The sequence below is a fragment of the Watersipora subatra genome, chromosome 2 (genome assembly GCF_963576615.1).
Source record: "Watersipora subatra chromosome 2, tzWatSuba1.1, whole genome shotgun sequence".
Lineage (NCBI taxonomy): Eukaryota > Metazoa > Bryozoa > Gymnolaemata > Cheilostomatida > Watersiporidae > Watersipora > Watersipora subatra.
In genome coordinates, this window is record NC_088709.1 from 68,424,598 (window position 1) to 68,448,597 (window position 24,000).

At 35.5% G+C, this 24,000-nt stretch overlaps 1 protein-coding gene across 4 annotated transcripts in view; it reads left to right on the forward strand.

Annotated features, from left to right (window-relative positions):
- Positions 1-10,555: 10,555 nt before the first annotated feature.
- The window catches only part of LOC137387064 (KN motif and ankyrin repeat domain-containing protein 1-like), a 67,903-nt gene continuing 54,458 nt past the window's right edge, over positions 10,556-24,000 (forward strand). For 2 of the 4 annotated variants that reach the window (XM_068073349.1, XM_068073353.1), the window contains exons 1-3: positions 10,556-10,681; positions 20,332-20,460; positions 22,286-22,422. In XM_068073349.1, coding sequence (XP_067929450.1) covers positions 10,600-10,681; positions 20,332-20,460; positions 22,286-22,422 — 348 coding nt within the window. In that variant the 5' untranslated portion in view covers positions 10,556-10,599. Of the gene's footprint in view, positions 10,682-12,601; positions 12,686-18,425; positions 18,541-20,331; positions 20,461-22,285; positions 22,423-24,000 lie in introns of those variants that run through there. The other 2 variants (XM_068073351.1, XM_068073352.1) reach the window with 2 other exon arrangements.

Genomic DNA, 24,000 nt, shown 5'->3' on the forward strand with positions numbered 1-24,000 from the left:
AGAGTATTGGTTATTTTATTTCAGCTTTAATTATTTTAAATAAAATAACGTATTTGAATAAAATTTTAAAAGGATTTTTTGGTTTTGTCAACCTCCAAGGTAGATTTGAATTGCTGGCCATTGTCTTCTCACTTATAAAGTCAGTTATCAGAATAAGGCAAAACTGCAAACTACTCTGATTGGCTCCCATGTTTTTTTAGAATACACTATAGAACTAAGGACAGAAATATGTTTTAAACTGGTATGTTTTTCAGAATTTATCTGCTCAGGTTCAACGTAAAAGTCAAACATTTAAGATGCTGACTATCTGAAGATAACCAATGTATTTCTGCCTTTTTTACCTACTGAAAGCCATAGATATAGTAAACCCTAGATTGGCGAATAGCTATCAATACAATGGAGCAAAAGTGAGGCCTATAATTGGCTGTTGTTTTCACGACGTTATGTCGTAGTGATGTGCATCACAGCATCAAAGCCTTCAATTGAGCAATAAGTTTAGTAGTGAAAGCACGCTTGGGATGCTAGTTTTTAAGTCATAAACATAACAATAAGACCAAATTCTTAGTGAAATGTCATCAGAAGAGACCACAACACCCCAGGTATATCCTGAATTGCCCATAACAAAACAGAACTTCAACTCAAAACAAGAGGTTCTCAACAATATCATAAGCTATCTATGCCGATTAAAGACACCAAGCTGAAAGCTGCTAGTGGAAAATAATAGGAAAATCATCATCATTTCGTCATTGGTTTTGTGTCAGCAGCCAAATCTGTACATGACATTGCTCAATATCTTTTCAGCAACTACCCTTACATCAACTACTTCCTAACCTTTAAGATCAACCAGGATCACATTGAGATTCTGTTTTCCACAATACGATCTAAGGGTGGCTATAACAATAATCCGGATGTGCAGTGCTTTAGATCTGCACTTCGAGCACTGTTCATAAAAGCAGATATCACACCATGTCCCAATGTTAACTGTATTGATCTGGATGTGAGCAGGGCTGAAAAAACTGGCCAACTCCTGCTACATTCTCTGGCTAGAAAGAAAAAGAAAGAAGAGACAAAAGCTGAGGAAGGTGAAGATGAGGAGTTCGGTGATGAGGATTTTTTTCTAACTCAAATGTGATGAGCGTATCAAGTTCTTGACCGATGTCGAAGTAGTGGGAAGTAGAAATAGTGATGACATAACCCTTATCTCAGTTAGAAACAGAGGAGGATTGGCGACCAGATTGATAGGCCGAATATGAATTGCTGCAGAAAAGTGCCTACGTTCACACATGGAGAGCTGTGGTATCACACAGAGAGCTTTTAAACAAGTAACATCACAGACAGTAACATATATGTCTTATTACATAACCTCCATCAAGGTTTTACATGTACAGTGCATGCCAACAGTCTACTCAAAACTATAGTAAATCGCTATACTAAAATCAGAAAACACTATGCCGCTTCAAAGCAGGAATCTAGTTCAACCAACCTTAGACAAAACTATCTCGTCTAGTTATTTTCAGTCATGTCTAATGGGTGTTTAATACAGTGGTCCAGCGTAACTGCTTCTAAACCTCATTTGATTCATTAGTTTGTTATTAGTTTAATTTCTATTTGGTCACTCTTTGTATTATCAATAATATAGAAGCTTCTAAATCATTGGTATTATTCATTACCATGTGTGTAAGATTCTTGCCTTTCTCATCCAAAGTCATTACAGTCATACTTCGACTTACGAGCTTAATGCGTTCAGAGACTGAGCTCGTATGTCAATTTACTCGCATGTTGGTGCAATTTATTTATATATAGAACAATTAAATACATATTGATAGGTTTTCATACTCTGAAAATGCATATAAAACACTCAAAACAATATATTGTAACAGAAAGAACATGTTGGTTATTGTCCTAACTTACCACATGCTTTCAAAAAACAACAAATAAAAATAATGCAAGGAAATGTGATTAATTAAAATGTAAAATTAAATACATAAAATAGCGGCTAACGCTAGCATTTGCCAGAGAGGGAGAGATAAGTTATCCTTCATTACAACAGTTGACTTTGATGAATTTAGATTTTATTCAAGTCGTAAAAGACAAACTTAAAAGCAAACCTAAAAGCAAACTTTAATCTTTAACTTAACGTAATTAAAGTTTCTTCGGCGTTCATAGTTTTAAGTTTCTCGCTGGTTTGCTAATTTTTCTTTTGTTTCGCTCTCACGACCAGCCGGCCGTTTTAAGAGAAACCTATCTAAGGACATTTGCCTTTGTCGCCCTTTCAACGTGTTGCGATCAGGACGAACACAGGTGTCATCACCAAGGGTTAATGCACGACCGCTAGGCAACTTGTCCGAATGTCTATTTTTTATAGTCTTGATAGATAGCACCGGCCATTTTACGTAGCATCGTTTCAGTTACGCAGTCACCGGCCAATTGTTTGTCTTTTATCCAAAACCTGAGCAGTCTCTCCATCAGTGGTCGTGAAGATCGCTGCATCGTTTAGAAACTATGGTTAGTCCTTTTGCAGACTAAATGCCTTGAATACAATCCTTGTGATTGATAATTGTGGATGTATTTCTGTCATATTGTTGAGCAAGCTCAATCACGCATACATCTTTTGCATATTTTTCAATAATTTTCCATTTAATATCAATTGTTATCATTCGCTTTTTCTTTGCATTATCTATTCTTTTACTGGCAAACTTTCGGTCTACGCACGGTACTTTTAATTCACATAATTCTGCACTGAAAATCGCGCACAAAAAACATGGTACAAAAGTATAATCTGAGCAGTTGAAAATACAGAGTGATGTTGTTCTCATAAAACACCTCCGACATACTTGGCAACTGTCTCATGTGCTCGTATCTCAAACATGGCTCGTATTTTAGTGCTAAAACTTGCTTAAAAGCTGGCTCGTACCTCAAGTTTCTCGTACGTTAGGGCACTTGTAAGTTGAAGTATTACTGCATATAAGTTTTACATATTTTCAATAAAACATGCAGTCTCAGATGCACAAACTATGGAAAAATTGAGCAGTTTTTAGTGCTAAGTCAATAGGAGTTAATAGATCAGCTGATTCGCTTTGCACATCACCATGACGTTGCGTCATGCTAATTATAGGCCTCACTTGTTTTGATTATTCACATATCTAGGGTTTACTATATCTATGACTGAAAGCTTTAAAAAGCCCTCACTACTCATCTTTACTACCCTACAGGATGAATTCGTTCGCGAAGTTAAATTTCGCGAAAATTGTCTTTTCATGCATATTCGCGGATGAATTTATTCGCGGCTGACAACTGCCACTCTCTAGGAAAAGTTAATTCTATTGCGGCTAGCAATAGAGTTATCCTTATGCATGTGCACACCGCGTGTTCCGGTTTATATTTAGCTTACAACTGCGAGGCGATCATGCTAAGCAACGGTAAACAATTTTTGCTGTGTCCAGAGGTTTTCACGAATATTCATCACTTTGGAGGCCTTTGATAAGCCAACAACTTGTGGTAAGTAATGAGTTTTTTTTAAAACCATTTACTAAATTAATAATTGAATTTTACTTTAGTAAAACGCAATATTTATTTTTCCACCCCTACCACTTTGTTATTCGTTTTAGTGTGAGAAAGATCCCAATAATCTACACGAACCATTGGCAGTAAAGCTAATAAACGCAGACTGCGCAACGGTTGGTCATCTACCCCGTGAAATAAGTATAGTAAGCAGCTTTTTTATCATATCCGGAGGTACAATGACTGCAAGGGTGGTGGATGTCATTCCTAGAAGATCACCAATCATTCAGGGATGTCTTGAAATTGAAGTGACCGCAGCTGCTAACGAGGAGAATATATCTGTTTTAAAAAAGGAACAAGAACGCCTTTACGATCACAAACTTTTGGCCAACCAGCAGAACTTTGCAATAGTAAGCCACGAGGAGATTTCTGATGATAACTGACTTACCAGCCACGTAGTAATGAGAGAATTGCCTTTAACATCTACCCAAGACAGTGACAGCGATATACCGCTGCTATTACCAAAATAACTAGTCAGAGAGCACCATTCTACGCCAGTATTTACTTGTAAAATGTATCAGTTTAATTTTATTGCGAGACAACCACCATATGGGCGAAACTTTTTATTTTTTCCGTTCATTGTTTGTAAAATTTTATTTGTATTTGAAATACATTATTTGTACACTCAAGTTTGTAATTAATTATAACATATTTATACATAAAAATATCTCTAAAAATCCTTGAGAAATATCTATATATATCGATTTACTTCAAATATATATATGTAATATATTTAATGTTCTATAAAATATGTAATTATAGTGAGTGGTCAGGCCTACTGCTAACAGCACTCTACGCTCTGAAAAGTGCGGAGTGTTATAACTAACTTGAGTGTTGGAATAGGTTAATGTTACTTATCTTTTTTCCAGATTGATTTTACTCTTGGGTCACGACAGGCCTGCTTCGTGCTGGTGCACTCTTCAGGTAACTTGTGTTAAATTCTGGGTTTTAACACATTTTACCTTAAGAGAGCACCAGCACGAAACAGACCTGTCGTGACCCCAGAGTAAAACATCAATCTGGAAAAAAGATGAGTAACATTAACCTATTCCAACACTCTAGTTAGGGTAGTAAAATATGTATTTATACATGTAAAATATCTCTACATTCTACACATCTCTGAATATATATATTGCAATCATGATTCCTATATCCCTGCCGTGGTGAATCCATTCTGTATGGTCACCCTCTGCGATGGTAACAAAAAGTGCCTGTATGATTCACACAACCATTTGGCACGCATCTCTCTGAGCTTGGTTATGTTTTTCATCAGTGGCGCAACCTTCTCATACTGATGGCCGACCTCCATGATTTGTTTTGTGTACCTGTGAATCAAAAAATTATGCTTAGATCAAACATTCTGCCATTTTATAAACAGTTACAATTGATGCAAAACAGGTTTTCCAAGCAAATTCTTTTTGCATACAATGCTTCAACACTGCAAAGAGCGTTTGCAGAGGCTTTACAATGTCTTCGTTTATACAATTTTTTATGGCTTCGCAGTCAGGCTCATTTTAAATTTATATGCTTACCATTGGGAGAATTTAATTTGATGAAGTCTTTAAACGGTTTATTGACTGAGAGGTCTAACGGCTGCAGGATGTCAGTCATGTTCTTTAGAATCTATAAAACAAATTGCAGTTAAATATTGATTGGTCTGAACTATGTTGTATGGCCTAATTTGAACAACATTTCTATTTGTGAAATGAAATTATTGCCAATAAAGTACTATATATATATATATATATATATATATATATATATATATATATATATATATATATATATATATATATATATATATATATATATAACTATGCCCTGCAAACAATGAAACGAAGAACAGGATTTGGCTATGTTATAAAACTGATACACAAATTTAGGAAAGTATCAATTTGAAGTCTAGGCTTACCTGCATGCAGATCACATTCACGGAGCTGAGTTTGCTTTTGAAATTATCAGTATTGGGTGCTCGAAAAGCGTCATAAAGAAGAAGAGCTGGCGTATTTGGTTTGCCAAGTCGAGTCCTCGTTTCATCTATGCATGGCCGAATGACATTCTCCACATATTTGATCATTGTCTCCTCATTGGCCCAGTGGCTAGGGTTTGCTTGTAAATCAAAGCCTGCAGGCATTTTGTGCTGCGGCAAAATTTTGGCAGTTTTACTTGGGTAAATAACCTGATAGGGAAGCATCGTACCGTCCATAGACACTGCTAATACAACAGTAACCCCTCTTTTGTCGCTAAGGCCTTTAATGGCTACCTTTGCCGAGCCCTTGGGGGCCCTGGTTTTATCTGAGACTGGCACATACTTGAGTCGTGTTTTGCCCCAATTAAGGATCAGACACAAAGGAATGTTTTTTGCCATCACATGCTGGGAAATCTCACGCGTAAAAGTTAGCGACATTTCCTCTATGTAGTTCGTAGGAAGCTGAAGTTTTCCAGTGGTGGCCTTCCTTTGTGTGTGTCCCATTCTCTTGGACAGCGACTTCGCCCAGCCCTCAGTCAGCTCAAAGCTACCTCCATTTTCCTTAAGAAGACCTGGGTTTCCTTTGCTAATAACTGCTTTTGCCACGCACTGAGCAATCCGCCGATTAATCACGCCACCAGCTGTGCGAATTTGTTCAAGTTTTTTAATAACAAGATTGTCCATTTTGTTTCCTATTTTCTTAGGGCGTCCGCGCTTATCATCAAACTTGTCATATAAACATGACACCACATGGATTTTGGGATCATATTCTTTGAATTTATTTTTTAATGTGTCAACTTTCTCCTTGTAGATTTTCAGCCACGTTCGTACAGTCGATTCGTTTTTAATATATGAAATTTTTTGCAAAGTAGATGCTGTGCCATAGGTACACGCAAGTTGGCAAATGGTAAGGCGTTCACTATCGGTGTAGTTGGAATGTTTGTCTCTAGTTTTCGTGACAGGAAGAGATGCTGTTTCATTCTTAATCTGCAGTAAACACAAAAAAGAAAAATATTAACAAGTGTACAAGAAGTACAAAAACAATAGCTGAATATCGAATAAAAGCGATCGGTTTTAAACAAGATAATGAACTAACGCAGTTAGGTAATTATGGAAAAAACGATTCTAAAAATCAAATACTTACCATGATATCCAGATCAGAATCACTAGAGTCATCAACTTCAGTTTTAGAAGTTGATGCAGTCGATTTTAATGTAAAAAACTGTAATATAGATTTTTGAGAAGCCATTCTGCATAACATGTGACAACATTGAATAATTCTGTAAAGAAGTGTGATGCATTAGCAATGGGGTTAACTCGAAGCCCCGGCGATGCTTTTAAAAAAATTTTTGAACTCGGCTAAGTTTAGTACTTCTGCCTAACAACTATTTTTGCGATGACGCCATTATGCATAACTTGTGAAAGCCTTGAATAATTTTGTAAAGAAGTGTGATGCATTAGCAATGGGGTTATTTCGAAGCCCCGGCGATAATTTTTAAAAAGTTTTAGAACTCGGCTACGTTTAGTACTTCTGCCTAGCGACTAGTTTTTAATTTGAGGCAGTAGTTGTTCTCTCCTGTGTTTAAAAATAAAACTAATTATTCACGGAATTTAATAATTCGCGGAGTTGTCTGCCCGCGAAATCGCGAATTTTTATATCCATCGGGTATTTTCATCCTGTAGGGTATATGATATGTGTCCATTCGTCTGTCTGGAGCCACTCTTAGAGATTAGGAACAATTATTCCTTTTAACAGGATTCAAACTCGCGACTTCCAGCTTTGTAGACTGACGCTTTACTTCCTGCCTCAACCGTCTTGTTTCAGAATAATTGTGCAGCTACTTATTACACGTGCCGATCTCTTGTGGCGCATCAGACTGTCAGGGTGTTAGTTAATTATAGTAAGATCTCGTTTTTTATTATAATTATTATAATCGAATAATAATTAAAATTTTAATTTAATTTTAATTATAATCTTATTATGGTTATTATAATAAGATCTCGGCATTGTCAAAATTCCAAAAGCTGTTGCAACAAATTAGACATTGATTGGTGATAGTCATAGAGAGCTTTATAGCTCAATTTTATTTCAACTTTTGCTAAACTTTTAAATAGCAATAGTAGCAAACATTTAAGAAAACCTTGTTCATATTAGTGGGTAAGCGTTAAGGCCAAACCTCATCTTAATCTGTTCAGAAAGGTTTTTGAATTTTGTTGAAAAATGCTGATCTTTGAATAACCCAAATATGTTTTGCAGGTCTAATTTTAAACTTTGTTCATCCTTCTTCTGAATGCTGTCACTGTGATCATCCTCTGTAACTTTAATGCTATTGATGATGAGACAGAATTCATATATATTCAGACATAATCTGGTGTGCATATCTGGACCAATATTTACCTGACAATGTGGCAAGTGCCACATTTTCAAGGTAAATATTATGATAATACTAAAAGATCATAAAGTTAAAACTTAATTCTTTATTGTAAAACGATGCTGCAATGTTTTAACTTTAGTGTATTTTCTTGTATATACTTCAAAAGATTCTCAAAATCCTAAACGAAGCAGCAAGTTTTTTCAAATCCCTATAATATTTGCAGTGTACGTAGTAGTCCTTTCACATTGATTTTTTGAGTTGTTTTCTACTGTTGTGTATATATCTTTCTTGTCTTAACAGGTGAGCTCCTTAAGTTGCATCTCATCTTTTCTACATTATTTCTATACCGGTAGTAGTTTGCCCAACTTGTCCTGCCCGCTTGAGCACATCGTGCTTGCTGTACGCTACGAATATAGCTGGTCAAATAGAAAAAGGGCACCAGGTTCTTGGCAGATCATAACAGATGTAGATGCACAGGCCCAACCCTTTATGGTAGATTAAAAGCCTATAGGTTTTTATTACTGAAATGGAATATTACACTCGTAGTCACATGCAGGCACTCATCAAAGATAAGAAAACTCCTAAACTAATCACTTTAGGAGTACTTTTAATCACTTCATCAAATTTCCTCTAAGGAATATTTACAATGGGTGAATATTTCCTCAGCATATGTAATAATACTACTATAGATTGAAGAATATACATGTAGCTTGATTTATATTTTTGATATGCATGTACAGTGTTGTCAATGTTATCAAATGCTATTAATGGCAAGGCTTCATAAGGTATGTAGGCGTGTTTTCAGTGAGTATAATGCGTAAGCCATGATTCGCTAAGCATGCGGTTGATTTTAATCTTCCAGTTAGAATAGCAATAGATTTTCAAGCGGTTATTGATACTAGTTTCTATGAACTAATTATGACTATTGTGAAGATGCCGTGTCAATGAATCCAGTTGACTTATTATTTCAATTCAACCTCAATTATTTGCATGTATTTGTTCACTAAACAGGACAACAACAATGTCACAAACATAGCAGCGAGTGGCAGTCATCAATACATCTCGAAAAGACGCTGCTGTGTTTTGGTTTTGCTGAAGTTGTGAGTAGTCAGTTTGGGAGCTCAGCCGTCTGTTGGTCATCTATTGACTGTGAGTAGCATGAGATCTTTGTAACCTTTGATTTAACTGAGATACTTTTAGTTGCAAAGCTGTCAGTATGGTAATTACTCCGTTCAAGTGTGCTGAAAGTTGGTTATTTGTCAGTTGTCTCATCTTTCATTCACTGCCAGTTTTTTTTATATGTGACTAGGCTATTAAAGATGAATTTACGCCAAATTGTAAAAGATGTTATGAGAAAGTTTGGGTATATTTCTATCATTTGTGATTGCTTTTTGATGCTTGACGTGATCTAACTGCCAGGATTTCAAAATTAAAATTGACAAAACTTGATCACGATTAAAACGCTCAAATCAAGCAAAAGTAGGTGTTATAGTTGTAAAGAGATCGACAGAATAGAGACGCGTAGCGATGTATTTTAAATGCTAAAGCCGATAGATATCAGCTATAGCTAGTCCCGTCCCTTAGGCACAATTTTTTTCTGAGTGTTTTAAGCACAATTAGCTATTTCTATTTTAATATTGAAACAACCTGCCAGTCAAATCACCTCAAACATCAAAAACAATCCCAAATCATTGATAAAATCGAAACTCTCTGATAGTCTACTAAAGTTGTGTCTAACTTAATCTTTAATCCTTTAACTTTTCAAATCTTTCCTTACAATTGCCTTGAGTTGAGAATTTTTAACAACAAATATAAAAGCTGAGCTTAAACTTCATGTTTTCCAAGTTGGAGTAGGTTAGGGTGCTTATTATTTATCTGCGCTTCTGAGTGCCCATCACTTGCATGTACGCTTTCACAACAGTAAAAAGACTTTTCCAAAAAGCAATGTGAAAGGAGTATTATGCGCACTGTGAATATTATAGGGATTCAAGAAACTTGTTGCTTTACTTTTCTCATTGTGTCTCTTCTAAACGTTCTGAAAATGTTTTCGGCAAACTATGTTTCGGTGTCTTTTTTATTTCGACGCACGTTATGAGCACACCGATCGCCAAATTTCAACTCGGGCGAAACTTTTCTCAAAATCGTATGGTGAAGTAAGATTCGTATAGCGAGGTGAAGATATCACAATGTTTGAATTCGTAAGGTGAAAAAATCGTATATCAGGGTAATCGTACCTCGAGGGTGCACTGTATAGGTATTCAAGAAACTTGTTGCTTTACTTTCCGCATTGTACGCTTTCATTCATGTGTCTCTGAACGAAAATGGCGTATTAATAATCACATACCGGTATTCGTTTTCACAAATATGAATTTTTTGTGTTTAGCATTTTGCAGAGCTGTATATAGTGCGGTTGTTTTATTGCATTGTAATTACATGTAGTTACCTGCTCTGTTTTATCTCAGATTATTGCAGATAGCTTAGAAAAGTTTGACCTTTCATAGTGGACTCATAACCTTCTCTGTCATTAAGATGAAAAGGCCATAATTTGTTAGAATATAATAGCAGCAAGTAATAACAACATTTTCAGTAGCTGGTATAATATAAGGTGGATATCTATTGAAGACGGGAAACCTGTTGCTGGGAAGGGGCTTGTATACATCTTGGCTCTCTTTTGAAAATCATACACGAAGGAGCATGAGAACCGATAACAGAGTTTCGCCAGCAGCGCAGTTGGAGAATGCCCTTGCCGACCTTCAACTTCTATCACAAGATCAAGGTCAGTGCAGAATACTCGTCATCACTGTAGTAGGGAAGGGCTCTGGTGTATGTGAAGTGTTTGGCTATGTTTATAAACGTAAAACATTTTACCACCTATGTTCAAAGGAGAACTCTATATGGAATACACATTTTCAGTTGAATTCATGGTCACAAAATTTCAGATGGCAGTTAACATAAATTTTAACTCTCCTCGTTCATATATCAATTGTGGAGAGATGTATAAACAATATGGTAGGTCACCGTAAGCACTCAAAACCTCTCTGGAATAGCTATGTCAATAAATTCCACTTTGTCCTTGTATGTGTCTGTCTGTTTGTCTGTGTAAACGCTATGCATTTCCATACTTTTTTGGCTAATTTGTGTCTAAACTTCTCTCGCAAATGCTCCGTGCCTTCTCCATGTCCTCAAATTATTTGGTTTCACTCTTTCTTGTTCTGAGAACGAGCCTCTTGAACACCCACCCGCAGGCAGATTAAAGGTGAAACTGATAGTGTATCGCCAGGCTACTGCCAAATGTAAAATTATTTATATTTGTTAATTCTTGATCTGTTCTTATGAACTTTGTCATCCTTTCAGGCTTTCGTTTTATTGTAAATATTTTGGCAACCAACATTAAGTTAGCCCTTGTTATTGTTTAATGAAGTTAGGAAGGAACACTCCATCATTACAGTATTTCTATTTGTGATTCCATTCATATTCCGTCACTAAGCAAACAAGATGAATATGTTTGCTTATCGCTATATTCATGAGGTTTTGCGTCACCATAAAATATTCTCTACATCCTTTAATGCAATGCTGATATGGTGACCAGTTATGCGACTTTAGTTGCTAGGCAACCTACTGACTTATTAAATATGTATTCTCTCTCTTTAGCCGAAGTTAATTGGCAATCTCAGTTATTTTTCTCACTCCAACGTTATTCATGCGTAAAATTAACGGCCCTTATCAAAAAGTGGATCAGTTAATGAGCATGTCTGAGAATGATGCTGCCTCGGAGTAGGACAAAGTGAGTTGGAGTAGCGAGTAAATTTGTTCAACTGGTTGGTTTTTGCGAATTTAGAGTTTTTCAGCAGTGCTGGATGTTCTCACTGTTTAAAAAGGAAAAAGTTCAACTGCTTGAGAAAAGAGCCATGTGTTAAAAAAGGCAATTTGTGCAGCGATATAATAATTATGACACTTTACTATAAAACAAACTCGTTGAGAAGATTTTTAAAACCATATGAAGTTAAAAGTATTCAAGTTCTATAGACCTTTATAGCACGAGTGAAGAAATACAAACTATTCTGTTGTTGTTTTTTCATCCATTGCGTTTGATAGAATTGTTCAGCTTTCTACCTGAATATATTTTTGGATACAATATCCATAATCAGCAGTTGACTATGTAGTGAGTTATGTTCCGTCCACTTAGTATACTACGTATGGTCTTTCTGAGCAGCAATTTAGTTCAGTTGAAATAATTAGTCTATTACCAGATATCATAGGTAGGGTGCTAAACATTAAGACTTTCTACAAGAAACCATGATGGATTCAATACATTATTGCTGCCACTTGCTAGTGCTGACTCTGGACTAGATATTATGGGAGGTTTCTCAGATCGCTCACTGTGAAGCACTGCTGGGTGTCGTTGGGCACATGTTGGACACAGCCGCCATTTTTTTTTGGGTTATTTCCATTTTCGCTTTGCGGTATTTGCAAAAGCCTCCTTGTACTATGTACATAGCATCTGGTTTGATGGCCCGGTGATTACACTAATTAGGCCAGAATGATCATTCCTCTCTCCAGTGATCAGGCTGACTACGTTTGGTTGATATAGTTTTGATGGGCGATATATGGCATGTACACGAGTTAGTGTGTGTTTTACTGGGTTAGCAGTTCCTGTTGGGGAAGGCCAGTGCGGTGGCGGCAGGTTAGTAGGCTACACGATCTGATACTGACTAGATAGTGATTACATGTATGCTGTTTGGTGTGGCTGGCTTAGCAGATGGATGGAGGACTAAGTAAGGTATAACATTTGTTTCACAATTACCGTAACTATTGGAGTTATGGCCTCTGTGACTTATGTCCACCGGTACTTTTCGCTGGTTCACACTTTATCGTCGTTTCTCGGCGTTCATGCTAAATACTTCGATGATCGCCAATGATAACGATGTTCACACTATCACAAACCCAGATCAGCAAATACTCCGTGATGTGGTGTTCTCATCCTTTTTTTTTTTTTTTTTTTTCGAGGAAAACCCTTTGTTTTCGTGTGCTCGAATCACATACTAGTCCCACAGCAACTATTATAAATGGAAATAAATAGATCACGCTATCTGCGACGTCGAATTACCATCACCAAAATGGTGCACATTGTACAGGCTATCATTGATGCTCGGCTAACTATTGGGAAAGTTTGGCAGCTGCAACCTTCCTGACGTATCCGCGTTGCTTTGTCGATGCTATTAGCTTACAGTGCACATAGTCAATGATGAACAATGAAAGTACAATATATATGGACAAGGATATATAGGAAACCTGCCTTTAACTCTTTCACTGAGCCGATGTATCGGCAATCATGGTAATAGAAGTACAGACCATCCACGCCGATGAATCGGCTAATAGGGTTTCACTTTTCTTTTCATTACGAAACTTACGCATTAGCTAGACCAATCAAATTTTGTCTCCATTGAAACAACCTTGTTGCTAATCACGTTCCATTTCTACTTATTTTCCAAAATGGGAAAACCAGATCGCTGACGGCATGGGTATAATAAACTCACCGTGTTTGTTCAATGCAAAGAAAGCGTCAAAATATTTGCGAGAATGAGATTCACGAAACAATTTTGTACTTATCTTGTATAAGCTTTTGTTCTGAATAAGATGCATTTCACAGTAAAATAATATCTGCATTGATTATCGAGATATTGCATAAATACTAGCATTATATCGAATTTTCGAAAATCCATTTGAATAAATTTGGTCAGAATAGCGATTGTAGCGCAGTGGTGAAAGAGTTAAGGCCCCCTTCAGTAGCTTCACTCTCGCTCACTCGTTGAGTAGATATTGTCACTGCAAAAAAAGGCATATTTTATGGTAAATTCCTATAAATCTTCACTATGGTTGGTTGAAATCGACTCAAATCATAACTTGGATACTAAATGTATAGATGTGCCTCTACACGCTACTGGATGGTGTGAAGGCGCTGCACGGGATAAGATTATTTGTTAAGATCAAGGTTACTTACAGGCCCTACCAAAATTGCTTGTAATGAAAGTTACCTTTCTAACAAAATTGTATGATTTGGCATCTTATTATGAAAACATGTTTGTAACTGTTGTTGCTTATAAAATTCCTATAAAGGCTTATTTTTACATTCTTTCTAAAATTCTTTCACGTCATAATGAACAGCGAATAATATAATATAATAATATATACTCAAATGTTTTTTACACACACCTTTATGTAAATCAATGATACTTATGAGAGGATAGGATAGGTTTTGTTTCCTACAGGAAATGATGTAATGTGGCTACACACTGTTAGCTCTGACTCAGAAGATAAAAATGATTAAAAAGATAATCAGCCTGACATATCTTTAAGAACCCACATTTGTTTGCCAGGTTCTTATGCTAGCTTCTCTGTGCTTCTATTGGTCGCGGTCGGATTTATTTTTTGAGCATGTAATTTATAAAAAATATTTCTTTTTTAATATAATATACCTGTTTCAGCAAGACTCAATATATTTCTTCACATGTACATGTATTAGTTTGGAGCTAGCTATAAAAAGGATACGGATGTACAATCCGATTCGGTTAACAACAGACAACCAAACAAACAGAATTTCAACCAACAGCTGAGAGTTAACAGTTAAGAATGAAGCAATAAAATTAAGGATATATATTAATTATAAACTTGAAAATTTTAGAGATAAACTAGCCTGGTATGTGTCAGTTGGCTAACCTCTTGTAAGGAAATCCATTTTGGAGAAAGCTTTGTTTTCATTTAAAGCAAAGAATCTTTTGAAAAATAACAATTTTCAGTCTAAACTAACGTGATAAACACTAGCAGCAGTAAAATCTATTTGTGGCATGTTTTGTGCTCTGAATGCTGGTTGATGGAATTGATCCGTTCATCCAAACCTATCAATCAGTAACGACTGACAGACAACTTATACGCACCCAGCGGACCTCTGACAGGCCAGTTGGCTGCAGTTAGCTGCACTCTGTAATAGAGTGTCAAGTATGCATAGTACATGCAGGTGTGACAGCGGACATGCTAATGCACTGAATAATCTGTTTCGAGAAGCAGAGGTAGTTGAGGTGTATTGAAGCATGCGTAATGCACACTATGAATTCATCATTAGCCTTGTAACTGGATATTCTCGTATCGTAGACTCTATCTTTCGCACTTCCCACAGCTACTGATTTCTTCTCACCTCGCTAGCTTCTCACGTATTTTTCGCTGCTTGCTGGAGTTTATATTGAAGGTAGGTTCTCTTGCTCAGTTCTTAGTTAGCTCCCCTAATCCTCATTGGGTCGGGTTGTTATGGCTTCAAACTTAGTGTTATTAGTTCTGCAGGCACGGACTCTTAGCCTGAGAACAGCTCCTTACTAGTCAATATCATGTAGGCGATTATTGTGGAGTCAACTGGCAGATAGCTAGTGAACCTTTTTCGAAAAATTTATCATTTTTCTTAAAAGCATTGTAGCTGTTATATAAGATTGTAGTAGGAAGACATCGTTTAAAAACAGTTTTAAATTCTCGCGTAATGTTCATACATTTTCCGCGTAACGAGACAATATTATAACTTTGTTTAGCTTCACTTCTAGAATCAGCCACTATGGCTGATGGAGGGCTCCTTCTCACACCCCGTCCTTGTATATTGATACTTAGCCTATAACAAATGTATTTTATGGACATGGTGAAAAATGAAATCAAAACTTGTCTTTCTGTATAGCAATTGCAGCGCAATAATACAAAAATCAGCTTTATTTTTAAATTATTGACCTGAAGTGGTTGAACTTTCTAATCATTGTTTTACCTCTGTGATCACGAATCAGCTGAATTGACGTGCACATTTTGCCAACCATACAATGCTGAAATAGTGCTTATGCCAACAATTTTTAGATTTAAGGTTGACCTTCCGCTTATTATTGCTTTAACATACAAGTTTTTCAGCTTCATATGTGGAGTCTGAGCAAATGATTGGTTCATATGTGGAGTCTGAGCAAATGATTGGTTCATATGGGGAGTCTGAGCAAGTGATTGGTTCATATGTGGAGTCTGAGCAAGTGATTGGTTCATATGTGAAGTCCGAGCAAATGATTGGTTCCACACTGAGTATTTTTGCTCAGTAATTTTAAACTGATGTTCAAAGGTTCAGTTTTCAGTACCCAGTTTTCTTTGTATTGCGTGTCTCTAAGGTGTTCAAATATTATTGTATAGGCCTACCTTCTCTTTACACAATTTATTTTGTATTTTCAACATGAGAATGGGAGTGGTAACAGTAGTAAAAATAGAAAAAACGACACTTTGCTTAAAACTAGCAAAAACGCTATAAACCTATGAGCAAAGATCTTTTGTTCAATTCTTTAAAAAAAATCAGTTTGTTAAAAGGCTTTGTTAAAAGTATGATGATTTTTAAGTGAGAAGCCGTAGCGACACTTTTAAAACTGCTCAAATCGGCATAAGAATGATTTAAGTATGGAGCTTGTTTAAAGTCGATTAACTTGTTCTTGTGCATCAACCGCTAATGCCATTTTCATTTTTCGCAAAAATAAAACATTCAGTATAAATTTGTGAGTACCAAAACCGGGACTTACGTGTTTCTGTTGTTTCCATCTTGCAGATTACACAAATCTTGTGAATTAAGCACGTTTTGGAGACATAGTGGTAGGATTTGAGTATGTATCTTGTAAGACTAAGTTATCAAAGTAATTTGTGATTAACGTGAAGTAAAGTATGATTATGGTTTGGAGTTTCATCACTTAATTTTTGTGTAGCCAGACTGCACCCAAAATACATCACAACATTTTAACCATCTGAAACTTGCTGGTTTCTGCATTTGTGTCACAGATTTCAAAATCCTGGATAAACTACGCCCAGAATATTTGTATGTATCCTTCCACCTTCTACACATGACAAACATGGTTTTCTATTCCATGACACCAACATACTACATCCATCATTTTATGTTTACCATTCCCACCTTGTGGATGGGGCAAACTTGTTTATCTTGCTAGTGCTTATCCCAATGCCTATTATTTTGTGGTCTTTTTCTCTGTTTCAACCACATTCGAGTTTTTCACTTTATGTAAATTAGTTGAATTCACATCTAAATGTTTGATGAACAGGTCTCATCTGCTTAAATTAATCTGTACTAAGACTTTTTGGAACCCATTTATTTTAATAGCCCTACACGCATGCTCCAATGTATTTGGCAGCGCTCCACTTAAAAGAATGTTACAATATTCACTGTATCTTGTAAAGACCTTTCATGTTAGCTTGGTTATGTAATCTTATTTCATAGTACTTTGTTTATATCGATAAAGGCATGCTGAGTGTTTGCGAAATACGGAATCCATCAAAAGACTGCCGCGGAGCAACAATCGTCGGCATTTTGTCTACTGCTCTAGGCATCCTTTGATATTTCCTTTTGCTGCAATGTTTTCAGTATGACCGCACAATAGCGTTTGGTGATTGTCGATGCTCGCAGCGTTCCTATTGCCGCATGGCATCGTCGATATTATATGAATGTGCAGTTAATCACTCGTGTTTGGTGTCAAGTTGCTCTCCTCGGGTGTCATTTATCAATGAATGAAATTATGCAAGCTTACCTCAGAGAAAGGCATGCATTCTTTTGACCCCAGGATGTGTAGATTATTATAATGGAGCCTGTCTTCTGCTTAGCAGACACAGGGTATGCATATGGAAGATATGCATGATGTCATTAGCATATTTTATATGCATTTCTGTCACCTATTTGCTCTTGACGAAGAGTTAGCACTGAATAGGCTATTTTATAAATGCTGAGCGCAAAAGAGCTGTTAGTCTCAATTACAGATTCTCCATTTTGTTGTTAGGATACTTGTTTATAAAGCTAATATATATACCATATATATATAATAATATCATATATTCTGACTAAAATATTTTACTGATTTCTGAACCCGATTAATGATATGTGATATATTCTCGTTTTGGCCTACATAATGCATGTACTTTATAACTAGCGCTAGGGTCACCCTAGTAGATGTAACTTTATTGAATTATTTGTTTATTTAGCGTCTTATGTTGGCTTATATTTGTGTTTAATATTGACTCAAACATCACAGCTGTACGGTAAGACCTCTTCACCCGGACCGGACCAGAGAATTGTATTTGCTTAGGAGTGCTGTCATAATATTCAACTAGAAGAAACTTTCCGGTATTTGATGTATGAATGTATCAGATTTTCTCTAAAATGAGCAACTAAAACCGTTTTTTAATATTTTAATGTTTGCAATAATTCATTGTTTCATTTCGCTATTCATGCTCAGGTGGTTATACACGTTGCCTATAAAACTCAGGTGTTTGGTTGGTAGGTATATATTGTCTTAACTTGGCACTGGTAGGTGTCATCCCTGTATGAGTTACTAGCCAGCTAAGAGGTCGACCAGGGTTTCTATGGCACTCTCACTTCATTACCTCTCTCACGACAGTCTTCCACTTTTGCCTCACTCAGTCTAGACTCTCTCCTCTAGCATACAAGTGCTCTTATAAGTGTCTCTTCACATAACTCACCAGCTGGTTAACTCTGGCATGGTGACTTCAGTTCACAGAGGCAGCGGCAGCATAACTTTGCTATATTTGGTTAGTCTGTTTGCAGAAACCAGCTCGGTAAGTCACTATTGTATGACAGGCTTAACAGGTGTCTTGCTTTATACTCAGTTGTAGCAGAGGAGTTACAGGACTATTTAGTTTAGATAGACCCATCATCTACAAGACACTACATACTATATTTAACTGAACTATGCGCAACAGAGTAAGCTCATTTTCTAGGAGTCAAATTCTGACAAAAGGTTTTTAGCCAAGTTCTAGGTAGTTTTTGCGTTTCATTCCATCCTATAGTTTTCTCAAAGGTTCATTAGCCGTGTCACTAGGTAGCAGGTGTCTATTATAATAGAACTACTTGAGCATATCATATGCTTATCTGGGCATTAACTACTTTCAGTTACCAACGCCTTAGTTTTACGGGACATCAGGGAGTCGTCTAAGCAATAAATGTATTCATTGATAAAAATGTTTGTTGATGGACAATTTATTTGTAAACTTTAATTTGATATTACATTTATATACCTACAGTTACATATATTTTTCATATGTAAGTCTCCATAGAGCCTGAGGTATATTACTAGGTATTTTTTGCACTGATCATCCAGCGTAGTTCTACCACAATTAATTAGTTTAGTTGCTTGTCGCTAGAGTTAAGGTTTTTTTCTGCAGTGTACATGATTGATGTTACGTATAGTTTCTGCACTATAATAACATGTTCAAAAACTGCAAAATAAAACAGAAAATTATTTATTTATTTATTTTAACTAAAACTTGTTTGTATATTAAAGAAACAATTATGTAAAATTGTTTTATTATTGTATGGATTTATTTTTAATATAAAAAATAAAACTGAAATCAAAAGATTTCCCACTTCTTAACTCTGCTAGTTTTAAAGGTTGACTTGCAACAAAATTCGCATTACAGTTATTTGATATCAACAGATTCACCATGTCTTACTCTGATGTGTTGAAGGTGCAAATCATGTGGAAATGTGATTACAAGCTCTTAAAAGCTCAAAAACAAACAGTTAATCGAAGCCATCACGAGAATGCCGTAAATTGGAATCTATTTCCAAAGCGGCTCAAATGGGACGTAATTGAACAAGATGGCTTCTGTGTTTACACTTTCGTTCAATCTCATTCGTCGAAATATTTCCGCAAATATACTTCACGCATTCAATAAAATCATGTTTATTGTCCTTACGCGTCTATTTCATCATAATTGTAAAGCTGTCATTTGAGCACTGATATCTCAAAACATAGCATAAAAATATTTTTATGCATATCAATCATCATCAGCAGAGGGAGATAGATACGGAGCTGGCTAAAGATATTTTTAAAGGAGACGGATAAAATTTCAAATGTAGTTTTTTCAGCTCCAATTCCACTAAAATAATAAAATCCTAAAAGATTTTATTATTTCCAATTTTGGCTTTTAGTTGTAGTTCTTTTTTTGCCAGATTTATCTCCTTCGAATCTTTTCCGAGCTACTAAATATATCATAGGTTAGCCTTTGTTCATCTATTGATTCCGCCATTGGGAGTTAAGCTTTTTACTCCGTAGTTTAAGTTTCGAGGTCGTATAGATTGTGTGTTTAATCAGCCAAGTTTTAAATCTTTTCACTTTTTATACTTTTAGAATCAACCCTGATTTAGATCGATGTTTTCTTCCGTTAAATAGTTAATTGAGTTGCCCAATTTCTGATCCCCTATCAGCTATCTCAGGTTTGTTGTGAGTGCCTTCCGACTCTCCGTTTTGTTACGAAGGAGCAAGTGCCCAAGTCTAAGTTTTATCAGACTGTTTTTAAACTTCCTAATATATAACATGTTGATAGTTGTTAGCTTTTTACTTGCAGGGTTTAACTCCTCCCTTACATCGTCTCCTTTGACATCCACGTCATCTGAAGTTGCTTCCCCCCTAACAGATTCGGCCATGAGCGAACAAGCGTTGCCTGCACGCATGGAGCGTTTTCCCTATAAGTCTAGTAAGTGTAGACTTGAGTCATGTGCTTTGTTATCACCATTTCATGAGAAAACTATTCATTTCAGTGTTTTATAACTTTTGGGCCTTCTGATTTTGAGCCACAATTTTGTCTGCATCTAACTTCCGGCGGATAAATATATTGTTTGTTCTTAAAGGTATTATACCAGGTCTGACATAATTCAGGGAATTGCTTTCTCACATGATTCTACAACCGATTAAACTTGGTTCTGTAGTTTCACTTTGTTTTTCTGCAATTCTTTTTTGTAAAATTGTAAAATGTAAAAATTGTAATTGTAAAAATGTAAAATTGTGAAATTATAGTCACTTCATGCGTGATACATTTTTCAGTTTAATATCGAATTTCAAGTTGATTGGATCCTTAGTTCTTGAAATGATTAAATGATGAAAAATGGCTGCTGACAGAACATTAGTTTCAAATGAAATACTGATTGAAATTTTGAAGAATCAGAAATAGACGAAGCTAGAAAACTTCTTCTCAACAGCAACAAGTGCTTCACACTAAAACTAGGTGTTTTTCTATTCATAACAAACATACACACTCTCTCAGACTCAGTCTACTGCAATCATTATGTTTCTTCAGTTACCTCTAAAACAGCACTTCTCTAAAAGAATGTAAAAATTATTCACTCAATTCTGTATCTGTTGCTTTCTTTGATTTCTACAAGCTTCAAGCTTAAAAATAATGTCAAGTTAAAAAAATTGTGTTATTCTAAATACTTTCACAGTCGATGGAAAGTTGTTGCTATGGTCTAGGGTCAGGTACCTTGGTTGTGTATACAAGGTTAGTTATCAAAGATTAGATAAAGGATTATGTTTAACATAATGTTCATTAACATAGAGTTAATAGGCCATTAACTCTATGGCCTATTAACATAGAGTTCATAGGCCTCTGAGACAATAGAGTTGAACCTCTGCAGTTCTGTTCACTCTGATAATGATGTAGAGTCAACAGTTGCTGTTGTCATGAATTAATTTTACATCCCACTTGAGATACAGTTTGTTATTTATCCCCACTTAATTTGAGCTGATATTCTGTCAAATGTACGTTTGCCCTGTTGCTTTTAATACTATTTTTTATCATATTTATCATCATTATTGTTATAGATCTTGTTTGCCACATTCATTATTAGATGTATACTTATTGTACTACAATGGCAAATCATACTTAAAATTTGCTTGCTATCCTCTATCTGCCATCTGATATGATTTGCCATCTCACTTATGACGCTGTCCTTAGCAACGCATAGTTCTGTTGTTGCCTTTATCAACCATGTCTATTTTGGTGTGTTAATTTGGTGACATTGACCTGCTCTCATGCGTGAAATACTTGCTTAATCACTCCATTTATTGTAATACATAACTAATACTCCTCAGACTGGTGATAGTATCTTTTTTCCGGAAGGTATAGAGCAATCGCATGAGAAAGTAGAAAATTTCTCACCCATCCTGATTTGCCACTTGATATCATTTTTTTCTTTAAAAACATGTTCTTACCCGGTGTGTATCTCAGAAGTTGGCTCATAACTCATGCCTAGCAATAAATCGTCATGCGCTGAAGAATTCATATTTGACTTAACCTTTGGGAGTCGTCCAACCAATTTGGCAAAGTATTGAATGCCACAATACTGAGTTGCTTGTGAATTATTTGTATCTGCTGGCTATGTTCGGCGTATTTCAACATGTTGTGAGTTCTCCGTGTCTGAATTGATATTTTTCATTTGTTCACATGGATTGGTTTGAGAACTTTTTTCAATGATTGTACGATAGTTGCTACGCAATATGTTCATACCATAGTTACTTTCTAGTGGAAAGGCGCTCCAGTCAGTTGTCTCCTCTCTCATCTGACTATAGCAGTGGACAGGAGCTATCACAGACCAGTCCTTTAGAAAAATCTGAATCTAGCAGGATGTCTTGCACGTGTTGTCCTTATGGAAAGCATCAGGTAGTTTGTTTTTGAATTTATATTTATGCTTTAACAATTTGTGAATGGTTTAGTGATATGCTGAGTTTATATCTTTAATGATTGTACTTATTAAACTGTTTAAAAATATGGCAAAAATTTGCGTGAAGGTGCTTAGGGAATACTTAAACAAATGTACTGCTAGATGACTGCAATCCTTGTCAGAATGTTGTATTATTATTATGCTTTGTTATTATATTATTATTAATTTCATTGATTTTAATCATGTTTAAATTTTTGAAATTATAGAAACCAAACTGATTGATAACGCTTTTTACATCCCTTTGAAGCGTTGTCGTTTCAGAAAGTCACAAACAATCAAAACAAACATTTTGCAGCATAAATGTTTATTATTTTCGCTTATAAAGTGGGCTGTATTGAATTATTGTTTTCAAACAAGTCACCGTAAATTGTCTTTTGAAAGCTCCACAAATTATGTAGATAGTTTGATGGTTTAATGGCTTTTTATGATGAAAAAGAGTTCCTCGCAATATGTATCGAACTTTTCTTGTTTATCACTTTCAGATTTTCATTCTGAGATCTTATACATGACATGACATGACGTGACATACATGACATGACTTGACATGGCACATTACATCGCCATTTCAAATAACTCAATTTGTGTGGTCGGGTTCTTGTTTTTTTGTGTGTGATAACGTAATTTTCTCAGTTTCTGTTGTAAAAGAAATTCCCATTGCAATTACATGATAGGTCAAGGCTTATGATTATCTAGAGGGTGTATATGATATATGAATATGATGTCATATTGTGCAAATATTAAGTAGAAAGCATGCTGGAGAATATCAAGGGAAGTTATGGGTGAATTCAAGTGTATAGAGGGTGCTTAGTATTTCAATCTGCCTTTTTGTTATGATTGGTTAGCTAATTATTTTTAAGTGAAACCCCAAATATACCTAAACAATGTAGTTTGATTTTGGATTAAAATTTTAACATAATAAAATGACATTCTAAATATATATAATGTTTAATTAATAAAATTATTAAAATCAAAGGCTAAAGACTATACAATTTATAGCAAAAGCCTTTATTAAACATTTATTTACATACATTTAAATTACATTTACATTTATTTGTGTAATTGTTATTGGCAAATGTAAATTATATTTACATTTGCCACTAAAATTTTGTTGTTTCTTTTATTACAATCAACTGAAATAGGTGTGAGAAAAACGGTAACAGTGCATCATAGGTCGGTACAACGTGAATACAACGCATACGCAACGGACATACAAGGCACTGGCAAGACACAAACATTGTGGATACAACGCGCATACACTATCATCACAATGCACATACAACGGTCATTGGAAAATAAATAGAATACTTTGTGCAATGTTTTAGGCCTGTTTTATTAAGAGACTATAAATATAAATAGAATATTGAATAATAACATAATATTATTACTACTATTATTGTTAACAGTGTCACATTGTGGCGCATGTGTTGTATGCACCTACCGACCTAAGATGAACCATTACCAGAAAAACTGCTTGAAAATCTGTGATGTGTCTCAGCATCTTCCCACACTTAGTAAAT